The 25037-nt window shown below is 42.2% G+C and overlaps 1 protein-coding gene across 8 annotated transcripts in view; it reads right to left on the reverse strand.

The window, feature by feature from the left end:
* Nucleotides 1-3592: 3592 nt before the first annotated feature.
* PDE4DIP (phosphodiesterase 4D interacting protein) overlaps nucleotides 3593-25037 on the reverse strand; it is a 473453-nt gene continuing 452008 nt past the window's right edge. For 2 of the 8 annotated variants that reach the window (XM_058176225.1, XM_058176217.1), the window contains 7 exons: nucleotides 23493-23670; nucleotides 18273-18397; nucleotides 17855-18021; nucleotides 17317-17467; nucleotides 14508-14624; nucleotides 7323-7369; nucleotides 3593-6185 (listed from right to left, as the gene is read on the reverse strand). In XM_058176225.1, coding sequence (XP_058032208.1) covers nucleotides 6141-6185; nucleotides 7323-7369; nucleotides 14508-14624; nucleotides 17317-17467; nucleotides 17855-18021; nucleotides 18273-18397; nucleotides 23493-23670 — 830 coding nt within the window. In that variant the 3' untranslated portion in view covers nucleotides 3593-6140. The remainder of the gene's footprint in view (nucleotides 6186-7322; nucleotides 7370-14507; nucleotides 14625-17316; nucleotides 17468-17854; nucleotides 18022-18272; nucleotides 18398-23492; nucleotides 23671-25037) is intronic. The other 6 variants (XM_058176223.1, XM_058176219.1, XM_058176222.1 and 3 more) reach the window with 4 other exon arrangements.

Below are 25037 nucleotides of genomic sequence, written 5' to 3' on the forward strand. Positions count from 1 at the left end.
TGAAATATGCTGCTGATTTAGCAGAGTTAACCTTGGATCTGGAGGAACATGATAGGTTATTTTCCCAACATAATCAGTTAATGCCATTTATAAATCTTGTGAATTGCTCACCAAACATTCCCATTCCTTAGATGCCATAGGGACAATAATTTGGTCCAAATCTAACCCTAAAAGGGAAATACTTCGATGGCGTCCTTTGACTATCAAGGATGAAAATAATGATGCCAATTTATTAATTGTTTTGGATTGTGTATGGCCCAAATGCAACCATTCTATTAATAACAATTTTTTGCCACCTACTTGCACTTTAAAATGTCCAGGTTTACCACAATTAAAACAATTCCCTGTAGTTTGCCAAACTTTCCCTTTTGAAGGGCGTTGGCTAAAGCATTCATGTTCCATGCATTTTTGCCAACTTCTGCACAAGCTTTTAACATGTCTGCCAAAGTATAATCAGGACTTGAAATTACACTTTGAAGTGCCTTTTTACAATCTGCATTACAATTTTCAAAAGCCAATCTACGCAATAATTCTTGTGCTGCATCAGGATTATTAATTTGTCTTTTAACAGCTTCTTAGAGACGATCAATAAAATCAGAATAAGTCTCTGCTGGTCCTTGTTTAATACTGGAAAATGATTTCGTAAGTTTTCCAGATTGCGGTACTTTGCTAAAAGCATTAATTATACATCTGCCAATTACGGGATAGGCAGCTGCGGGAGTGCCCACTGCTTGTTGTTGAATTGTGGCAAATTGACCTGCACCATACAGCTGATCAGGTATATACAATTCCCAGAATTATTTCCTGTAGTAATAGCATTTCTCTGATACTCTGAATACCACACAACATGTTGAGCTGGACTTAAAAGCATCCTCATCATATCTTTCCAATCTTGGGGAGCCATAAGATATCCGGATGCAATCCCTTCCACCAAGCCTTTAGTAAAAGACAGTTGCATCCCAGTTTCCCCAATACTTTTCCGAATTTCCCTAAGAATTGAAAAAGGTAATGGTTGCCATTCGTATTGAATATTTCCTTGCTGATCTTGTTGTTCTGTAATAGGGAATGCCTGCAGACAGTCTGAAAGTTCCTCAGGGGTTATATCACCTTTTTCTTGAGCTGTCTTAAATCCTTCTCTTACCATGCCTTTACATAGCAAATTTTGCTCAGTACTTAAGGAATTTGATATATTTGCAGAAGATGGGGTTTGTTTTGGAACACTTTGCAAAACAGTTGACTGAGGCTTAGGTAAGGCTATTTGAACAGAAAGATGATTAACATATAGCGGAGGGGCTGATGCCAGAGAAATATGATGTTATTCCCCTAGTTTCTAAACTTTCTTAATTGTTTTCCATAAGAGCAAATGATGTACAGCTGCTCTAGATTCTTCATGTAAAGACTTTCCTATTCTTATCCAATTGTTAAGTTTTAAAGATCCCTTTTTGGGATAACATGGACAAGTTTTCCATACTTCTGACAACAAGCTTTCTATATCTGAAAGACTTGCAGATGAGGATCTACCTCCTGTTTTAAAAAACGTATTCCTAAGAATAAATCTCAACTCCTTTGCATGAACTTTCGGCATTGTTGAGAGTTCCCCTCCCATACTCACGAGAATTGAGTTGCCTTTGTCCTGCAAAGTCCAACTGAGGTGCACCAAACCTATTCCAGGTGATGAGCAGAGAGGTACTTCCGAATCACGTCGGGGTCACCACTTGTGGTGGTCTCTCATGATGTAAGAGTCAAACACGCGTTCTTCCTCGGGATGAGAGCCCAGAGTCAAATCCAAAGCTCCTTTTTATTATAATTCATGCAAGGGGATACATACTTGTAACATCATGAAAGGTCAGTGAAGATGCAAGCTTATACAATAAAACAATATACGATTGGCTGAGGTGCTGCCTATTCAGTGAGTGCTAAGGTGCGATAGATACCTAAAATGATTTCTCTGTTTTCATCTGCTACTTGTAGCAGTGTGTGTCAGGTTCCTCCCAAGGGAAGAGATTCCCTGGGAATGAGTCAGAGGCAGGCGACTAAAGTTCACATGGTTCATCTGCTAGTGGTCTGCCAACTAGTGGTCTGCCAACTAAACAACCTGCACGTATAATCTCTACACCAGAATGCCAAAGAGGCTTGGAAAAATGTCAGCTTTAATTTGTACAAAGAAGAGCTGGGTAGACCATACCTCTACATACAAAGAGCATGCAGTGAAAGGCCACACCTTGGGGAAGGTATGCCGTCCTTTTACACCTTCAGAGGCATTAGTTTAATACCCAATTCTGGCCCCCTGGCCCATGCCTTCTTTGGAGCCCTGTATTGTCTGTGCAGCAAGGAGCAGGGGCAGGGGGGCTGAGCACCTAGCAACAGAGCTTCTTGAGCTATCCACCAGGCATGGAGTGGTACAGAAAAACAAGATAACACAGAAGTTAGATCACTGGTAGAAACACATGGCAGAGGCAATTCTAATTCTTAGCAAAGCAATTCTTACAGAAGCAAACAGTAAGTCAAACCAATTCTATTGACTCTACTATTATGTTTCACTAATTCTACCTGTTCTATTATTATTATGTCGCTTCACAGCAAAGGAAGGGTTAGGTGGTTCAGTGGCTAAGAGGCTGAGCTTGTCGATCAAAAGGTTGGCAGTTCAGTGGTTCGAATCCCTAGTGCTGCATAATGGGATGAGCTCCTGTTACTTGTCCCACCTTCTGCCAGCCTAGCAGTTCGAAAGCACGTAAAAAAATCCAGGTAGAAAAATAGGGACCACCTTTGGTGGGAAGGTAACAGTGTTCTGTGCGCCTTTTGTGTTTAGTCATGCTGGCCACATGACCACGGAGATGTCTTCGGACAGCACTGGCTCTTCGGCTTTGAAATTGAGATGAGCACTGCCCCATAGTCAGGAACGACTCGCACATATGTGCAAAGGGAACCTTTACCTTTAAAGGAAGGAAGGAGAGGCTGAAAGGTAGGCTTCGTGTGGAAGGCAGGGAGGATAGGAGTCTTCAGAGAAAAGCGCAGCAGGCAGTTTATGGCTCAGGCAGCAGAAACTTGGAGCTGCGCAGTGGGTGGTGGAAGGTGAGGCTTGCATGGGTGGCAGAAAGGAGAGAGGGAAATGGGGAAAATGCACAGACAGAGTGGAAGGAAGGAGCCCACAGGAAGCTGAAAAGAGAAAGAGAAGGGAAAACACACACACATCTCTGTTTCCCTCTATGTCTGGCCTTGGAAAAGCCTGCCCTCACAATTGGACTCCTTTTCTTCCAGCACTCATTCAGGGAATCCCAGGAGTGGCAGCATATTGCATGCTTTTCACTCCAAGCAACCCAGACTGGGAAACGGGTGGAGCAGTCTTCCTTAACAAGCTCCAAACAGTTGCTGCTGTGCTGCTCCAAGCCCAGCTCTGGCTGCAGGCATGCAATTGTGAGGGCAGGCTTTTCCCAGGCCAGTCATAGAGGGGAAACAGATGAGTGCACCTTGCTTCCCCATGGCTCTGACTCTTTACAATTTTGAAGGGTTAGTGGAAAAGGAGAAAGCCTGCCCTGGGAAAAGCCTGCCCTCACAATTGCATGCCTGCAGCAAGAGCTGGGCTTGGAGCAGCAACAACGATTTGGAGCTTGTTAAGGAGGACTGCTCCACCCCAGTGAGATGAGGAGTGATGGGGCGGGGTGGGTGAGAAGGGGTGTGCCTAGCCAGAATTTTTACCACCGGTTTGCCCATACCGGATGGTATCAGCTGAATCCCACCAATGGTTGCAACTGGTACTTGTATTATCTTGTTAATGTATCCTAACATTTCTATTGAGGAGTAGCTCTTTTGACTCAGTCTTCAATTGATGCTATTCAAACATTCTGTCTGAATAATCTTCCAGAAGTAATTTAGAGGTCAACGTCCACTTTTAATACGTATAGAAAATTCAAAAAAAATTCATAGAAATGTGATTCATAAAATTTAGGCCAAAGTAATAAAAATATGAAATAAGAACAAACAATTCTACGTTCCTGTTAGTTTAGTTTGGGGTGATTAGTAGAAAGTTTTTATTTCTAGTGGCTGAAGTTCTCTGAGAACAGCACAGACCAACTTGGGAAATAAGATATTTTGTTCTCAGCCCGCACTTGTCTTCTTGCTTAGTTTCTTATGTGGTACTGGGAGAAAAATAAGAAAATAAGGCTTTGTGTAATATATTAATGCCATGACTTCAAAAACATTTTAGGACCACTTTTTAAAAAAATCTGTGGCACAAAATTGTAATAGTTATTTAGTACCAGCAACTATTAAGAGTATTCTCTTAATAAGATAAATACTTAAAAGAGAAATACTCAGATACCAAGTGGCTAAAATGCAAAGAAAAAAAGAACCAGACCAACCCAACAACAAAACACCTGGCAAAAAACTTACCTGGGCAAGTATTTCATAAGTGGGAGTGGTGCAGAAAAATAGGCCTCACCTTTAATAGTTGCACGCAATGGGTATATCCTTCAAACTATGTAGGACTACAATCAGAAAAGCAATCCAATCTTAAGGTGATCTGAAGATAAACATGAAAAAATTCTTCCTGCACAGATGCCAAGTTCCTCCAAGCGCAATCCACCTTTGTCAAGTCCATTTAATATTCCACCCTAGGGGTTGTTGGTCAGCATGTTTACTCCATCTCAGAAGAACTATAGCTGTTAAACTTTGTTTTGTGCTAAAAGGTCTTTTGTCCTTGTTTGGACAAACTGAGTGGAGGAAACAGTCCTAATCTATGAATTTGCTTCTTTAAGACTCATCCTGAACATCATTAAAATGATCCAGTCAATCATTTTAAATCAATAAAAAATTAAAGATAAAACACCAGTCTAGGTCACATCTCAGGTTTATTATTGAACAAACATATGGAATCAAGTCCATAACATAAATATGAGGAGTAAATCATAGTTCTCCAGACTTTCTACTCTGATTGGTCATCCAAATAAAGCTGTCAAAAAAATTCCTTAGTTCTTAATTTAAACAACTTAGAAGAAAGATGCATTCATTGATGGCTTTAAAAGCTGCTTTTCACAGGGTTTCCCTCTTCTAGATAATCTAAATAACCTTAAGGCAGGGCTATCAAACTCACGGCCTATGGGCTGGATGCGTCACGTGCTGCTCACGCCCGGTTCAGTGTGGGAAAAAGTCATGATACATCATGTGACACCATCATGATGACATGAGTTTGACACCCCTGTCTTAAGGCCTACAAGCTAATTTCAGGCCTAAAGCTCATACTGAAAGTCTCTTAAAATAGCAAGTGTTTGCAATAATATGAAAAGCTGCTTTCTTTAGAAGGCAGTACCGGCCTGTTTATACTGAGAATATGAAAAACATGATGCCATTTATGAGCCAATTTCCATCACCTGTAAATTGCAGCTAGGGTTATTTTTTTTTTTAAATGTAGGAATTCAGATAATCCAAAAAAAATGCATCAAATAAGTGCATCTTATTGTCAGGTTGACAAGGTCTCCCTTGCCAAGAATACATCAAGGTCACATTCCTTTGAAGCAAAGTAGTTACAATAATTGGGTGCAATCCCAATCACCTGGACCACCATTTGTATACCATCAGCACTGACAAAATCATCATTACTCAATTGCAAAAGGCAACTTTACTGGGAAGAGCCTACATCCATCTTGCAATGATATATTTTAACAACATGAAACAATTACATCTGATTTCCTTAATAGGTGGAAGAAATTTAATAGGCTCAATAGGTGGAAGAAATTTGCCAAATTCAATCTGAACATCTGGTTGATTGTACAATCAACCATAGTAATGATAATGGATGATCATTAATCCTATAGTATAAGCAGAATCTTGCACCATACTCTAAAGAATCAAATACTAAGACAAGGACACCTCTCTGAGGGTGCCATTCTTACAGCATCCTTTTCTCTTGCAATGGCATTTTGGCTATAGTCTAGCCTGTGTGCATTTCTGCACTCCATATACATAACTTTAGTCCAGTTATTATATTGCACTAATGTCTGGAGCATTTCCAAATAAATTTTCCACTGAGTCCAGTAGCAGATCATATGAAGAGATGATTTGAAAAAGCTTAGGTGGATTAGGAGTGAATGATGAATCTATTTTTCTTTCTCCATATTTCTGACTGTGTGGATGAATTTGTTTCTTCAATGGCCAATGGAGGAAATGGATTTAGGCTGCTGAGATATCCCCTGTAATTAAATGATATAAAGAAGAGATGCAGACATTTCTACTAGGTTTTGATTTCTAATACCCCTCCTCCTACCCGAAAGCATTCACAGCAGTTATTTTAACACATGCTAATACCCTTGGTTATAATTTAATACCCTGACCACAAAAATATAGACCAAAAGATGGCTCTATGAACAGAAAAGCAGGATGCCTATTTATCGCATCAAGATTGAGGCATTTGTATAACAGTGTCAATTGCTGACATTGCTGAAGTCAATATTAGCATATTAAGCTTGACTTTAGGATTGTAAAAGCCCATATTGTTGTGTCTACTGCACTCCCTGAGCCAGGCGTCCTGGCTGAGAGTGATTCAAAGAGTGAGGGGGAAGAGCCGACAGGGCTTCCCTCTGCAGAATCTTCCTCTCTGGCTCCGCTCCAGATTCCAGAAGCAGGCAGGTGGAGGAGGAGGAGCTGACATGGCCTCTTTCCCCCGGCCCCTCCTCCTCCTCCCTGGCAGAGCTCCAAGAGCCAGCTGAGGAGAATCGATTGTGATTAGGCACAAGGCAGCGACACAAAGTGAAGCGTGCGCAGCAAAAGGAAAGGAGGGGCCGGCCCAGGGAGTGCTGAGTCACAGAGCCACACCCCACAGGGTATAAAAGTGGGCGGAGCTGCCTTTGGGCTCTGTGATGGAGAAAGACTGACTTCTGGGAGCATCAGCTGTGTTATTTTGTGATTCAGACTTTGACTTCTGTTTATTCCTGAACTGCAAATTACGCTGGTCTGAGGAGAACTTGGCAGGCAATCGCAGGTTCGTTGCCAGGACTGTTATCTGTTGTCGGAGTAAATTGCTGGCAAGGAAAGTCAGCTCGCGTGTCTTTTTGGGTTGTGGTCGGGAGGGGACATAACACAAATCTTGTTAGATAAAAAGTATAAAATGCTAGGTAAAAAATAAGAATGGGAAGCATAAAACTGATTATCTATTATTCATATGTGCCTTAATTAAGACCTTTGTTAGCCAGGGAATGCATATTAGTGGGGCAATTTGCTCGATAACTTGGAGGCTTCCACTTCCTGGACCGGGAAACTAACAGTCCTTCTCTCCGTCCTCAGTCTTAGAATAACAGCATTTTATGAAGGAGAAATGAAATTGAACATACCTCCAGGTTGATTCTTGCTTTCTTTAGCACGTTGTATGTTCCAGTCACTGAAGCAAAAAAAAGTGTCAACCATAACTTGAATTAGTTTCTTTTGTCCCCGACTCATCTCTGTGTTAATTGTCTAACTTGGCAAGTCCATTGTGAAATGTTTCTTTCTGATATATAGACTTAGCAAGTGAAGATGAATAATTTTGTCTTCAAAAAACTTCGTGGAAAGCGGGTTTCTTAAGGATTCTTTAGCCCTTTTGTCTAATTTTTAACTCTAACTTTCATTAGCAGATTTAACTTTCTTCCTTTTCATCAAGGAGTAGATTGAGACAGGTATTTCCAGTTCCATTTCAGTGGCATGTGCAAAAGATTTCCAAAGCTTGTTGGGCATTTGAGACTTGAAAAATTCTAGGAAAATATCATTCCTTCCAACACAAAATTCCCAAGATCCTGCAGGAGTAACTACCTTAAACTTGCAAGTTAAATATGTTACTCTTCCCCCTCATCTACATATTTAGTGCCTCAAACTCATTCAATAATGGTTTGAGATGCAGAGAATAAAATGTAGCGGAGAGAGATTGCGACACACAGACAGACCCATTAATGCTCTAGAGCAGTGATAGTTAACCTTTTTGGCACTGAGTGCCCAAAGCACACGGACACACGTGCAAATGCATGTGCATGTCCCCGAACCCCCAAAATGCAATGAAAGCATCCCACACACGCATTCACATGCACCCCCTTGCATATGCACATGCCTCCAGACATGTGCCCCATGCCCCGTTTTGGCTTCCAGGTTGGTGCAAGAAGCTTTCCAAGCCCAAAACTGGGCGCGTGCATGCGAACCTCCAAAATGCAATGCGAGGCAGAGACCTGAAGACCAGCTGGCCAAAGAGAGACACGTGTGCATGTGTGATAGACCTGGGCTGGGGCAACGGCTGGCGTGCCCACAGAGAGGGCTCTGTGTGGCACCTCTGGCACTCGTGCCATAGGTTCGCCATCACAGCTCTAGAGTTATGCTCATGGCATGCTTGACTACCAGAAACAGAACATTGGTCCTATCCATTCCATGAAAGAGGACACTTACATATAGTGACCAGATTTTAACATTGGTAAAGTGGGACACCATTGACCGGGGGGGGGGCAGAGTTCTATTTTTTTTACTACCGGTTCTGTGGGTGTGGCTTGTTTGGTGGGTGTGGCTTGGTGGTCATGTGACTGGGTGGGTGTGGCCAACTTGATGTCATTCACGTCAAAGGTTAGGGTGCCTGGCCTCTCCTCGCCTCAAAGGTCTCAATGAGATACAATTTCCCTGTCTATTTATTTTCTACTACTGAACATCCAAAATATACTATTTAAATTAATCATATTACATAGTACAGAGTGTGTATGGGCACACAAAAAGATACATTATCTATTAGCCCTTCTTTTCATTAAACTAGACATTCCCAGTTCCTGCAACCGTTCTTCATATGTGTTAGCTTCCAGTCCCCTAATCCCCTTTGTTGTTCTTCTCTGCCCTCTTTCTAGCTCTGCTTTCTGCTCTCCTTCTTGTTCCACAATGCTATACAAATCTATATCTTGTGTTCACTGATCGTTCTTGGCTCCATATTCTGCGTCATTACAGGTTTGTCCTTGTTTGTTCCTTTTTTGTTTACAGCCCTTGATTTAAAAAGTAATTAATTTTTCCCAATTCTCTTGATGCATCAATTGTTTTCTTGTGCTAGATGAGGTCTTGTTCTCCAGGGAATTTGTATCTCATATATATATATATATATATATATATATATATATATATATATATATATAGGTCTTTGGTTGTTCGGGTTTTCTCCCGTGTAAAATTGGAAGTGTCTTGGCGACGTTTCGACGAAGTCTCATTCGTCATCTTCAGGCAACCTGAACAACCAAAGACCTATATACAAACACCCGTGAAAACCTCAGAAAACATATATATATATATATATGTGTGTGTGTGTGTGTGTGTGTGTGTGTGTGTGTGTGTAGGTCTTTGGTTATTCGGGTTTTCTCCCACGTAAAATTGGGAGTGTCTTGGCGACGTTTCGACGAAGTCTCATTCGTCATCTTCAGGCTTCAGCTTCGTGCTTCTGGGAGCAATGTGTGATTGCAGCTGTTTCTTCCTTTTTAACTGCTAGTGGGGGTTTGAACTGATTGGGTGGGAGCTTGGCTGTGCTCTGATTGGATGGGGTTTTTTTTGTGCTCTGATTGGATGGGGGTGTGTCCTGTTTGGGTGGGGGCTTGGTTGTGCTCAAATTAGTCTGAGTTGCAGGGGGATTTGAGCTGGTGAGCTGCACTGCTGCTGTTTGGCTTTATGTGGTGCTACATCTTCATAGTGGGTGTCAGTCTGCTGCATGTATGGATTGGAGGGTTTGAAATGGCTAATGTTGCAGCTGCGGTCTGGCTTCTGGTCCTTGGTCGTGCTTCCTGATCAGTGTGGGTTTGGGTCTGCTTTCTGGGTGGATGTGGTGGTGACATCCTGTGTGGACCTCGTGAGTGTGGGTCTGGTGTCATTCCTCGTGTTAGGGACTCGTTTGTCAATAAGGCGGGTTTCCAAATGGCTGGTAGGCGGGAGGTATCATCTCGTTTGTTCATGCTGTGTGGGCGTTTTCTATCTTGATGGCTTCTCTGATTATTCTGTTGTTAAAGTGTTCAATTTTGGCGATGGTTCTGGTCTTTTAAAGTCAATATCATGTCCTGTGACTTTAAGTGTTGGACCAGGGAAAAGTTGTTCCTCTTTTTGACTGAGTTCTTGTGTTCTTCAATGCGTGCACTTATTCTTCTGTTGGTTTGTCCGATGTATGTGGTGGGGCAGGCGGTGCATGGGATTTCATATACTCCTTGATTTTCTAACTCAATTTTGTCTTTGGGGTTTCTTAGGATGGTGGATATTTTTTGGTTTGTGCAGAATGCTGTCTTGATGTTATGTTTGTGGAGGATCTTGCTGATTCTGTCTGTGGTGCCTTTTATATATGAGAGGAGGGCTGTGCCGTTTTCTTGTTCTCTGTCTTGGATTTTAGTGGGGGGTTCTTTTTGGATTAGTTTGGTAATCTTATTTCTCTGGAATCCATTGGATGTTAGTTGGTCATCTCTAGAACAAAACACTTAGCTGACGAACAACACCTAAAAACCGAACTACACACTCTCACAAATGTACTAACATCCAATGGATTCCAGAGAAATAAGATTACCAAACTAATCCAAAAAGAACCCCCCACTAAAATCCAAGACAGAGAACAAGAAAACGGCACAGCCCTCCTCCCATATATAAAAGGCACCACAGACAGAATCAGCAAGATCCTCCACAAACATAACATCAAGACAGCATTCTGCACAAACCAAAAAATATCCACCATCCTAAGAAACCCCAAAGACAAAATTGAGTTAGAAAATCAAGGAGTATATGAAATCCCATGCACCGCCTGCCCCACCACATACATTGGACAAACCAACAGAAGAATAAGTGCACGCATTGAAGAACACAAGAACTCATTCAAAAAAGAGGAACCAACTTCTTCCCTGGTCCAACACTTTAAAGTCACAGGACATGATATTGACTTTAAAAAGACCAGAACTATCGCCAAAACTGAACACTTTAACAACAGAATAATCAGAGAAGCCATCGAGATAGAAAAACGCCCACACAGCATGAACAAACGAGATGATACCTCCCGCCTACCAGCCATTTGGAAACCCGCCTTATTGACAAACGAGTCCTTAAAACGAGGAATGACACCAGACCCACACTCACGAGGTCCACACAGGATGTCACCACCACACATCCACCCAGAAAGCATACCCAAACCCACACTGATCAGGAAGCACGACCAAGGACCAGAAGCCAGACTGCAGCTGCAACATTAGCCATTTCAAACCCCTCCAATCCATACATGCAGCAGACTGACACCCACTATGAAGATGTAGCGACCACGAACACGAAGCCAAACAACAGCAGTGCAGCTCACCAGCTCAAATCCCCTGCAACTCAGACTAATTTGAGCACAACCAAGCCCCCACCCAAACAGGACACACCCCAGCCAATCAGAGCACAAAAACCCCATCCAATCAGAGCACAGCCAAGCTCCCACCCAATCAGTTCAAACCCCACTAGCAGTTAAAAGGAAGAAACAGCTGCAATCACACATTGCTCCCAGAAGCACGGTTGAAGCCTGAAGATGACGAATGAGACTTCGTCAAACGTCGCCAAGACACTTCCAATTTTACACGGGAGAAAACCCAACAACCAAAGACCTATATACAAACACCGTGAAAACCTCAGAAAACATATATATATATATATATATATATATATATATATATATATATATATATATATATATATATATATATATATATATATATATATATAGAGAGAGAGAGAGAGAGAGAGAGAGAGAGAGAGAGAGAGAGAGAGAGAGAGAGAGTAAATAATGAATGAAGGTGGTTAAAAGAGCTAATTTGATTCACATCAAATCAGCTGCTGTTTGTAATTTATTTATTTCTCGCCCTGAAAATGTTGCTGCCAGTTTTAGCAGGTGGTCATTCTGTGTGACTCCACTTGTTAAGATCAAAGTGTAAACCCACAAGGAGAGGCATTTATTTGGGGCAATGTGAACTGGACAGTTTTACTTCTTCACATTGTGTAAGTTGAAAATTATTGCTTTGCAACCCAATGTTTTCTGACATAGATCTAAGTTCAGTGAAGCAGGCATGTTAAATGATTTTAGGCCAGGCCTGGTGAACTCATAATACTTCACACAAGATTTAGTAGGGGAAAATAACATAAAATAAAAATTCCACAAAAGCCATTTAAACTTTTGCTGAAAAGATAGGATAAATATCCATCCACATTTTAAATGTCTCCTTCAAGTTAAATCTGGCTTCTGATGATTTCTGGTAATTTTATGCATAAAATATTCTGGGAGGCCATATGGACAAATGCCCTTTCCTCAATACTAAAGAACCAAGCTTCTGGCAATGGAGGATGTTCCCAGAATTCTGCATGCGCTGGCTGGGGAATTCTAGGAGTTGAAGTCCACCTGTCTTAAATTGCCAAAGTTGAGAAATGCTGTCCTAGGTTGTGTTGTGTTGGAAATAGGAAGAGTTTGACACTCAGTTTATGGGGAGATTTTCCCTCAACCTAATCTACCCAACAGGGATCCAATTTGAAAAGACCTTCCTAATTACATCCTAATTACTCTCCAAAGCAATTGGGACCTAAAGGCAGGGTGCCAGATCTGTGCTCCAAAACTCTAGGAACCACTAGAATGTGGAACTCTATGATCTGTCAATCTATCTTCTGTCTGACTGTCTATCTATCATATGTCTGTCTATCTATCTATCTATCTATCTATCTATCTATCTATCTATCTATCTATCTATCTATCTATTTTTTTATCTATTATCTATCTATTATCTATCTTTCTATCTATCATCTATCTATCTTTCTATCTATCTTTCTGTCATCTATCCATCCATCCATCCATCCATCCATCCATCCATCCATCCATCCATCTTCTATCTGTGTCTGTCTGTCTGTCTGTCTGTCTCTCTCTCTCTCTCTCTCTCTCTCTATAATGTCTGTCTATCAATCATCTATAGCTATCTATCTATCTATCTATCTATCTATCTATCTATCTATCTATCTATCTATCCATCTATCATCTATCTTTCTATCTATCTTTCTATCTATTATCTATTATCTATCATCTATCTACTTTCTATCTTTCTATTATCTATCTATCTATCTATCTATCTATCTATCTATCTATCTATCTATCATCTATCTATCTTGCTATCTATCTATCTTGCTATCTATCATATGTCTGCCTAACAATCATCTCTCTATCTCTCTTTCTATCATCTATCCATCCATCTTCTTTGTCTGTCTCTATCTATCTTTCTATCATCTATCTATCCATCCATCCATCCATCTTCTGTCATTTGTCAATCTTATCATCTGTCAGTATCTGTCTGTCAGTCAGTCAGTCTGTCAGTCTGTCTACCAATCCTTCCTTCCTTCCATCCACCCACCCACCCACCCATCCATCCATCATCCATCATGTGGTAGCCTTAAAGCTAAATACAGGTATATGTATGTGATCCCAAGAGTTGGCCCTGCCTACAGGTATCTCTGTCTCAAAACTTCTCCTTAAATCTGAACTGCCTAACTATGCTTGATGGTCCCTTTACAGCAGGGCCCAGTTCTCTCCGGCCACGCCCTGCCCCGCCCTGCAAAATGCAAAGTCCGCACCCTTCCTTGTTCCACAAGTTGACGATGACCAAAAAACAAAACAAAACCCAAGAACGTGCTGACATTGTTGCAGTCTAATAAACTTTTCGCAGCTTTGCCTCCCTTCCCTTCTACAGTGCAGTGATCAAAGGCGGCGTAAGACAAGCGTGGCGACCCTCAACCCCCCCTCCCCCAAAAAAGATCTCTCTCTCCATTTGCTCAGAGTGAGACACTGCCTCCCTTCTGCCGGCTCCTTCCTCTTGCAAGAGGGGGACTCTCCAGGTTGCCCTCCTCCCTCCATCTCTCGAAGCCCTCTTCCCTTGGCTCCCAGCTGCTTCCTCGAGGAAGGTGCCTTTTCCCTGGGCAGAGTTGGCTTTGCAGAGCCGGCCTCCGGGCGAGCCCTCCAGAGGGTTCAGCTGGAGTGGCTGGAATGGGGGGCGGCTGGAGAAATGGTTCTGATGTGCTCCCTACCTGCCCTGGCGGGAACGGGGACTTCACACACATCCGGGGCAGCCGGCGGGCTCTTCGCGGGGAGACCAGAGCCGGCGGGGTTCCTCCTGCCTGCCCTTCCCCTCCTTTCTTCCAACTCCTCGCCACTCCCTTGGAAGGAATCTCCTGTCTTGGGGGCTCCTCTGCCTCCCCGCCCACCCCGGATTTGCCAAGGCAGCGTCGGAAGAGGCAAAGTGGAGCCCAAATTGACCACGTGAAAACTCTGCCTCCTGATCAGCCAAGGACCCTCGCTCGCTCTCGCTCTCGCTCTCCTGGGTAGGGGGAGATTCGGCTCTGCCTAAAATGAACGGATGCCGCAAAATGCACCCTCACCCCTTTGGCTCCTCCGCAGGAAGTCTCAATCGGGGCTTTTTCAGAATGCCGCGGGACGCGGGACAAATTTTTAAAAAACGGGACTGTCCCGCCAAAAGCAGGACATCTGGTCACTATACACTTACAGTGAGTGAGAATGAAGTTCTCCATACTTCCTTTAATATTATTAGCACTCTGCACATGATTCTCTTGCTCAGCCAACTTGGCTCTAAGTATTTGGATTTCTTCATCTACTGTCTGATCCTGTGAAAACAAATATTTTATCTCTTAGGATGACTACAATAATTGCATATTATTTAAAAAAGGAAGGAGCTTATATTTTATCAAGTAACCTAGATGTGTAGAGTCCTCTGGAAGATTAGATGGACTGTAACATTTCATATATGAAGAGAATGTATTTTAAAATTCTTCCCAGTCTTCTAAAATACTGTATTTGCAAGCTATGTAGAAGTCACTGAGTCAATGTAAAAGTATATTTATGGTGGTAGTGGGGAGTTAAGGATGGGCACATCTAGAACCAAAATATATAGAGCTATCCATTCTCTGTTCTTTTACCTCTCCATTTTAATTTCTCTGTTTTGTGATTGCTAAGCTATATCTCTTATGTACTATTCTCACTCGCTTTTGCATCTCCATCAATATCCCCATTTTATTCTGTATTATTGTCTTACTATTGACTTCTGTATCCCCTTTTTCTTGTTTCCTCATACATCTATTAGCCATACTACTGCCTTCCTATTCTTGTCACAGAGTTTGTCAACAATAGAACAGAAGGGTTTCTCAGCCTCAACAATTCTAAACCGTTTAAAATTATCATGGGAGACTCTAGATCAGGGGTCCCCAATCTTTTGGACCTCAGGGACCACCAAGTTCATAATTTTAAATCCCACGGACCACTAATACGAATCCAGTGCGCCGCTTGCTGAAGCGCCTGGACTCCCAGTGATGGGATGGGGTCCTTCAGGCACTGTCCCTCCTCTCTCTCTCTTTCTCCCCCCTCCCCTCTCTCTCCTACTCTTTCTCTCTCATTCTCTGTCTCTCCCACTCATTCTCTCTCTCTCCCACTCTTTTTCTCTCATTCTCTCTTTCTCTCTGCCCCCACTCATTCTCTCTCATTCTCTCTTTCTCTCCCCCCCCATTCTGATTCTCTCTCATTCTCTCTGATTCTCTCTCTGATTCTCTCTGATTCTCCACACATCCCTTTCAGAGCCAGACAGCTTTGAGCAAGACCTGCGAAGAGAGCGGCCCCACAGGCAACATCCCCAGGGAGGTGGGCAAGCTGGGCGAGGGAGTGCCCTTTGAGTTTTCCCTCCGGCTGAGTAAGCAACCCAGAGACTCCAGGAGGAGGAGGAGGAGGAGGCGGCGGGCAGAAGCGGTGGGGGCAGAGTCCTCCAGAGAAACAAGGAGCACCAGGAAGGACCGCTGCCTGCTGTGCTGATGTTACGAAATTGAGATGGGGTGGTCGATACTTAGTACAAGACATCCTCCTTCGCCCCCCCCCCCCGCACTTCTTCCAAGAAGGCGGTGCTCTCTCTCTCTCATTCTCTCTTACTCTCTTTCTCTGTCTCTCATTCTTTCTCATTCTCTCTTATGCTCTTTCTCTGTCTCTCATTCTCTCTCATTCTCTCTTATTCTCTTTCTCTGTCTCTCATTCTCTCTCATTCTGATTCTCTCTCACTCTCTGATTCTCTCTGATTCTCTCTGGGTCTCTCTCATTCTCATTCTCTTTCTCATTGTCTCTCTTTCATTCTGTCTCTTTTTCTCTATTTCATTTTGCACAGCATCAGCATTTTGCCTCAGTATATTTGCCCAGCTGGTGGAACAAAGCAGCCCTTGTCTCCTGCCGCTTGGGACTTGGAGCTGTAAATGGCATCTGATCAGGGGATCAGCCAGATTTTGCTCTTCATTGCGGATGCCAGACTGGCCCCCTGCAAGCTCTCGTCTCTCGAGGAGCCTGACCAAAGTTTCCCGCACCACTTCAGCGAGCACTCCTCAAGAGACGAGAGCTTGCAGGGAGCCGATCTGGTGTCCACAATAGAGAGCAAAATCCGGCTGCTCCCTGGACCAGTCACCATTTACAGCTCCGAGTCACAAGTGGCAGGAGACGAGGGCTGCTTTGCGCCACCGGCTGGGCAAATATACCGAGGCGGAATGCTGATGCTACACAAGTGCAAGTAGTGCTTCGATCCCACAGCTTCCATCCATCACAATCACTGCTTCGACCCGCTTGCGCCACAGCTCTTCCACCAGGGTGCACTGGCAAAAATACGAAGATTTCTCCACGGGTCACCAAAATTTTCTCGCAGACCCGCCAGTGGTCCATGGACCACCGGTTGGTGACCGCTGCTCTAGGTGGAAGAAATGTGGAACATCTGGTCGGCTGCAATGGTTTGGGCAAATAGGGCCATCTCTGCCACGCCCCTAAAAATTAAAGAGTAGGGGAAGTGGTATCAGCTTAACAATGATACTTCCTTGTCCCCCTTATATTCCCTTAATAAATCTCCCTAACAAACTTTATGAATTGTTGGTATTTTAACATGGAATGGGATGCAAATAAGGGGCACTTCGAAATCATCCTGTTGTCTAAAAAGCTAAAGCATTCAAAATAAAAGAGGAAGGGAAATAAACCATCTTGAAGAATATAGTGGCGAAGGGGCATGTTTTCAAAGGATACAGCTCCAGGATTAGTATACAGGTCACAAGCTGGAAAAATAGTTGGCTTCCAAACACCCTAACTTTTTTTGGGGGGGTTTGCAATATACTGTCATAGATGGAAAAGCCCAATCAGCACTATTTAAATTGGACTGGGAAAGGTTTTTAGAATTCTAGAATATTGACATGGATTTTCAGCTATTATTTATCCAGGCCAATCAAATTGTCACCTCAAATTTTCCAGTGGGGAGAAACTGCTCTGCAGTAATAGCAAGATACTTCCCTTTGTGTGTTGTCTTATTTGTGCTGAGCTGAGAGACATGGGAGGTGATACTCTCCAAAACATTGCAAGGAGGGAAGTTGACTTCTCCAGGATCTGATGCAAAGTACTGGTATGGACAAGTAATTTCCTGATGTTTTCTTGGCCGAAAATCTGTGGAAATAGAGAGGTTGGTTAATGCAAATATCTTAGACTATTTTCCTCACTGACTTCCTTCATAGCTTTTGATATTTCCTTCCTTCCTCTGGCAAGGGACTATAGTTTTCTCATCTCTTGTGACACCTCTCATCTCCATAAAGTACCTTTTCATAAATGCTGTTCTATCTCAGTCTTGGGTTAGAAGTTTACCATTCCTTGCTTGAAAGAGCTCAGCAGTGCACCATTCCCAGTAATATGGAGATGGATTATAAATTATCACTTATCCTGGATATTCAGACTATTGACCAGAACTATTTCCAGTGGTGAAAGAAGGAACTCTTAAGGAATTTAAAACTCAGTGAAAGACTACTCTGTCCTCAGCAACCAAACCTTTCCAGTTACCATGTTGTCCTGTAGTTTCACTTCAGACTGCAGAAGTGATGCCATTTGGTGGATCCAAGTCTTAGCATCCAAAATCTGTTTCTTAAGAGTATTATAATCCTGAAGGTATCCTATGACATGAATTCCTTGGTTCTTCACATCTTCTGTCTGCAGCAGTTTATGCGTCCCTACAAAAAAAGAAAAAAAAGAAATAGCCTGTCAGCCTAGGCTGGCAGTTGCAGTTCGGACTGCTCTGCCATCAGCAACTATAACTTCTGAACAGTTACTAAGTTGCTGTTTCCTACAACCACAGAAAGAAGTATAGTATTTGTGCAGAAAGCATCAGCTGGACCTGCTGCTTTCTGAAATCTTAAAATATTTTAATGTAACATCCTGTAGTATAGTAACAAAGCTTGAGTGGGGAGGAGTAAGGACATACCAGAGGCTGCCTCTTGCAGTGGTCCATGCTGTGCTTCATAGACACATAATTCAGCCTCTTGGGTCTGGAAGAGCACTTTGTTTTCTTCACACTGCTGTTGAAGCATTATCATTCTGTGTTGAAGCCTGCAAAAATCCCCCCACCCACAAACAAGAGTCATAATTGAGGTTTCTATTGTTGGCTAAACTGTCAGATGTTCCTGCAGTGCTCATACTTTTTTTTTTTATTATTTGCATTTATATCCCGCCCTTCTCCGAAGACTCAGGGCGGCTTACACTATGTTAAGCAATAGTCTTCATCCATTTGTATATTATATACAAAGTCAACTTATTGCCCCCAACAATCTGGGTCCTCATTTTACCTACTTTATGGAAGGCTGAGTCAACCTTGGGCCTGGTGAGACTTGAACCTGCAGTAATTTCAAGCAGCTGTGTTAATAACAGACTGTCTTAGCAGTCTGAGCCACCAGAGGCCCTAACATTCTGTCAAAACCTGCACACTGAAAATATCACTGAAGTCTCATGGAAAGAGACTGCAGCCCCTCACAGATAGAATCATCAGATTAGAAGAGAATTTGGAGGTCTTCTAGTCAACCTTCTTTCCTGGGCAGCAATCCTCAAACTATCGCAGACAAATGGGATATTCTATTAAACTTTACAATAAATTCCTAAAGGGAAGATTGCAAACCTGACTCAAATGATTCAAATCTGAATAATGTTATCAGTGGATTTCTTTTAACAACAAAACTGTGGACAGATTAGATGACATCACCCAAAGAATAACTGAGTATCCCTTGTATCACATAGTTTCTGCCCTTTGACGTTCCTCGCTCCTGCACTTTGGTCTAGGAAGTTCATATAGCCAGAAAGATGGAGAAAGCCCAAACATGCAGCCAAGAAGAAGGTCATTGAGCAACTGGGATTTCTGCAGGAATGTCCTATAGAAATATATTCTTCATTCTCCTTTCAGATGCTTATGGAAAGAGAGCAATGCTATATCAAAATGATTCATATAGAAGCCATAAAAAATGAATGGTAGTCCATTCTTATTTATTTTACTTCTCCTTTCTTTTGTCTGTTTTGTCCAGTTATTTTTTTCTGAGTTTATAGTATTTAATAATTGTTTTTAGAAGAAATAAACAGATAAATTAATTTCTACCAAAGGGTCTATTAAAGAAATTCTTTCAAGAACTATCTAAGATTTAAAAAAAAATAACAGAACATCAGAATAACATAGTTGGAAGGGAACTTGGAGATCTTCTATTCCAACCCCCTGCTCAAGCAGGAGACTCTATATCAGGGGTGTCAAACTCAAGGCCCGGGGGCTGAATCTGGCCCATGAATCTTAGACCTGGCCCACGGCACCACCCTGGAAACCGCAAAGGACTGGCCAGCGGTGCTTCTGCCAGCAAAAACAGAGCTTGGGAGGGCTGTGGGCAGCCCTCCTGAGCTCCATTTTCACTGGCAGAGGGTTGCAGAAGGCCGTTGCAGCTGAAAACAGAGCTCGGGAGCCTGTTTTCGTTGGTAGAGGGTTGCAGATGGCCATCGCAGCTGAAAACAGAACTCAGGAGCCCATTTTCACTGGCAGAGCACTTGGGCCTATAGGCATCCTCAACACAAGTGATGTCAAACTGGCCACGCCCATCCCGGCCCCCCAAGGTCAAACATGACACCCCTGCTCTATATCATTGCAGAAAAGTGGTTGTCCCGTCTCTTCTTAAAAGTGATGGAGCACTCAGAACTTCTGAAGGCAAGCCATTCCACTGGTTAATTTTTCTCATTGTTAGGAAATTTCTCCTTAGTTCTAGGTCAGGGGTCTCCAACCTTGGTCACTTTAAGACTTGTGGTCTTCAACTCCCAGAATTCATCAGCTAGCTTTGCTGGCTAAGGAACTCTGGGAGTTGAAGTCCACAAGTCTTAAAGTGACCAAGGTGGAGACCCCTGATGTAGGTTGCTTCTCTCCTTGATTATCCAACCAGTGTCTTGCCTTCTGGTGCTTTGGAAAATAGATTGACCCCTTCTTCTTTATGGCAACCCCTCAAATATTGAAACACTGTTATCATGTCATCCCTAATATTTATTTTCATTAGACTAGATACAACCAATTCCTGCAACAGTTCTTCATATGTTTTAGCCTCCAGGCCCCTATTCATCTTTGCTGTTCTTTTCTGTAGTCTTTTCTATAATATGTGACTAAAACTAAACACATTATACTAAGTGAGATCTTACTAAGGCTTTATAAAGTGGTACTAATACTTCATGTGTTCTTGATTCTGTCCCTCTGTTAATGCAGCCATTGGCTCTTTTGGCTGCTGCCACACATTACTGGCTCATATTTAAGTGATTATCCACTAGAGCCCTAGGATCCTTCTCACAGTTACTGCTGTTGAGCCAGGTTTCACCTACCGTATATACTCGAATATAAGCCGATCCGAGTATAAGCCGAGGTCCCCAATTTTACCCCAAAAACTGGGGTAAACTGGGGACTCGAGTATAAGCCGAGGGTGGGAAATGAGGCACCTACCCGTTGGGAAACCCTCCTCCTCAGCTGAGAAGGCTGGCGGCTCCCCGCCCGCCTCTCACTGCACCGGCAGGGCTTCCGTCCGGTAAAATGTGAAAAAGAAAAGGCCTCGAGTATAAGCCGTATATACTCGAGTATAAGCCGAGGGGCTTTAAAAAAAAAACAACTCGAGTATAAGCCGTATAGACCCGAGTATAAGCCGAGGGGAAGTTTTTCAGCACAAAAAACGTGCTGAAAAACTCGGCTTATACTCGAGTATATACGGTAATCTATTCCTGTACATTCGGGGTCTGTTTTTGTCTAAGTGTAAAACCTTGCTTTTTTCTACATTGAATTTAATTTTGTTAGATAGGGCCCAATGTTCAAGTCTGTTGAGGTCCATCTGGATCTTGAGCCTATCTTCTGGAGCTATTTCTGCCTGTTTAGTGTTGTCAGCAAATTTGATGAGTTCCGTTTTTATTTCCTCATCTAAATAATTTATGAAGATAATTGAATAGTACTGGGCCTAAAACAGAACCTTGGGGTACACCACTTTTCTCTTCCCTCCTTGTAAACAGGGGTAGGGTTCAGCCAGTTCGGACCAGTTTGGGCGAATTGGATGTTAATTTTAATCTGGTTCGCTGAACCGATAGTTGTAAGGAATGGCTGATGCCACCCATCCTGCCCCTCCCCTCCCAGGAGTCTCCATGCAGCCCATTTTGGATGCCAGGTAAGTGCAAGGCCTGCACAGAGGTTCTGGAAGGGTGAAAAACAGGCCTACCAGAAGTTCTGGAAATCCGGAAATGGGCCTGTTTCCAGCCTCCAGAGAGCCTCTGAAGCCCAGGGGAGGCTATTTTCGCCCTCCCAGAGGCTCAAGGAAAGCCTCCGGAGTCTGGGGAGGGCAAAAATGCCCTCCTCCCCATGATGCAGGAGGCCAAGTAGGCCACACCCACCCTGGCCATGCCCACCCAGTAACCAGGCAGAGAACCAGCTGCTGAAATTTTTGAATCCCACGCTTGCTTGTAAATCCTGCAAATCTCTGCCCCTGCTTGGAACTGAACACACTCAAAACCATAGAAATGGTGGTAGACTTTAGGAGAAACCCTTCCATACTTCCACCTCTTACAATAGTAGACAACACAGTATCAACAGTAGAGACCTTCAAATTTCTAGGTTCTACCATATCGCAAGATCTAAAATGGTCAGCTAACATCAAAAACATCATCAAAAAAGCACAACAAAGAATGTTCTTTTTGCGCCAACTCAGAAAGCTCAAACTGCCCAAGGAGCTGCTGATCCAGTTCTACAGAGGAATTATTGAGTCTGTCATCTGCACCTCTATAACCGTCCGGTTTGGTTCTGCAACCCAAGAAGACACAGACCTCAGAGGATTATTAGAACTGCAGAAAAAACAATTGCTACCAACCTGCCTTCCATTGAGGACCTGTATACTGCACGAGTCAAAAAGAGGGCTGTGAAAATATTTACAGACCCTTCACATCCTGGACATAAACTGTTTCAATTCCTACCCTCAAAACGATGCTAGAGTACTGCACACCAGAACAAGTAGACACAAGAACAGTTTCTTCCCGAACGCCATCACTCTGCTAAACAAATAATTCCCTCAACACTGTCAAACTATTTACTAAATCTGCACTACTATTAATCTTCTCATCGTTCCCATCACCCATCTCCTTCCACTTATGACTGTATGACTGTAACTTTGTTGCTTGTATCCTTATGATTTATTTCCTGATTGCTTATTTGTAGCCTATGACTATCATTAAGTGTTGTACCTTAGAATTCTTGATGAACTTATCTTTTCTTTTATGTACACTGAGAGCACTAAGGGCCTCTGGTGGCTCAACGGACTAAGTCTGTCTGTTATTAACACAGTTGCTTGCAATTACTGCAAGTTCAAGTCCCACCAGGCCCAAGGTTGACTCAGCCTTCCATCCTTTATAAGGTAGGTAAAATGAGGACCCAGATTGTTGGGGGCAATTAAGTTGACTTTGTATATAATATACAAATGGATGAAGACTATTGCTTAACATAGTGTAAGCCGCCCTGAGTCTTCGGAGAAGGGCGGGATATAAATTCAAATTAAAAAAAAAAGAGCATATGCACCAAGACAAAGTCCTTGTGTGTCCAATCACACTTGGCCAATAAATCTATTCTATTCTATTCTAAATGTAGTCCTAGTAAGGGCTACATATTGAGTGTGGTTTGTCAGCCAGTTACAAATCCATCTGGATTCTCAAGGAATTTAATGACACTGTATTATGGATTAAATGCTATGATTGAATGAACAGTGATCCTCAACAAACCTCTGCCACGGTAAATTTTTTAAGTCATTTAAATTGCCAGACCAATTCTTGTTGTGAATATGCACATCACTAAAAGAAACAGTGGAAGAGAACTTTGGTCATCCAGTCCAGTGAGTTTTCGTAAATGTGTCTAACTGTGATACCAATGGTAAACCAGATGGCCTAATTCTGTAGATATAAAATTCTGTGATATTTTAAAGACACCCCTGGGAATGACCATTAGTGTCATTACTAGCCAATCTGAAGTATCAATCCCTTACAATATAAAATACAGCCTCTTCAATCTCAAGACCAAAAAATTAGTATGGAATTTCTTAAGAGCCAGGTCAAGAAAAAAAATCCACCCTTCTTTTCTATACCCTTTTTCAGCAGATTCCCACCAGCTTTAGCTCACCTAGAATTGTTCATCTGTAAAGCCATGACCTCCTTTTGAAGTAGCACAAGATCTTGCTTCTTGCTCTGAATGTGTTCCTGTAGTTGCTGCTGCTCAATCCACTGCCATTCCAGCTTTACCTTGCCATCTTGGAGTTTTGAATGTAACTCAAGCAGAGCCTTCTGTAGGTGCTCCAACTCTGGGAATTGAGAGAAGTATCTGAGGTGATCTTATAATATATGGATGTGTTAAAGAGCTCCTGAAGAGTTCTCTACTGATCCCTCATGATCCAACAGAAACATGTTCTAAAAGGAATAAGAGGCTACTCAGGAAAAGTTTTTGATTCAAGCAAAAATCATTTAATATTGGAAGGAGAAAGAGAATGGAAGTATTCAAATACTATCTTCTATTCCATTTTCTCACCATTTTTCTCCTTCATAATTAAAAAAGCCTCAATTAGGAAAGAAAACACAGAATAGCTGGACAATGTCTTCATTTGCTAATGTCAGGGTCTGCCTGCCTGGAAGCATTGCTGACATAAGAATGTTGCTTTCTAGATGTTTGGTCTCTCCAAAAGCTGAATTTTACAAGTACTCTAAGTTGATATGCTAGTAAGTAACAAAATTAATGAATAGAAGGCCATCATTAAAAGAGCTTAGAATTCAGAAGTCACTTGCCCTCCTAATGGTTGGATGTAATAAAACTTCATGTGTAGGAGCAAAATAGAATACTTTTTCTTTACTAGATTTTTGTACTCAATTATATAACTTAAAATACTAGAGACGGCATGTTTCCATACTTAAATCTTTGCAGCAAAGGCACTGCTTTTTAATGAAAATTAAAGTGGCAATCCCACACATCACTTCATCAAATAATATTGTTCTTCATTGGCCAGACCCTTTCAAAATACCTAATAACTTTTTTATTTTAACAACTTTAATTACAATTAATAACTTGTGCTTTAGCAATGTCTAATAACTTTTGTTCATCAAAACTTGTTACCAATTGTAATCTTTTTATTTACACCATTTTATTTTTTTTCTGTTAAATTGAAGTAGGAGATAGATGAAAATGGAGATAAGATCTAGGTACTGATGACAGTATCTTAATAGGGACACTAAAGTGACAGATCAAGGTAGTTGTGATACTGATAACTCAAACAATCAGGGGATTATGGTCCAAGATGAAGAACTTACTTTGGAAAAGTATGAATCAGGTATTACAGATCAGTCACACAAGAAGAGCACGGTATTCAAAAAGAGAAGCCACCTTCTGATTGGTGATTCAATTGTAAGGGATGTAAATTTAGGAAAGGATATGGAGGTTTTGAAAGACGTCAGGTGTCTACCTGGTGCTACTGCCAGTAGGGACAAGAGGCGTATTCTTAAGATAGTCAAGAATGCCAGTAAGGATTCTGACGTTGATGCTATTATACATCTTGGCACAAATGATCTGTCCCAAAAGGATGTACTTTCTGTGCAGAATGATTTCCAGAGCTTGGGGTATGAACTTAATAGCATAGGTTGTAGGTTTATCTTTTCGGAGGTTTTACCAGTACATAAGGAA

The sequence above is a fragment of the Ahaetulla prasina genome, chromosome 3 (assembly GCF_028640845.1).
Source record: "Ahaetulla prasina isolate Xishuangbanna chromosome 3, ASM2864084v1, whole genome shotgun sequence".
Classification (NCBI taxonomy): domain Eukaryota; kingdom Metazoa; phylum Chordata; class Lepidosauria; order Squamata; family Colubridae; genus Ahaetulla; species Ahaetulla prasina.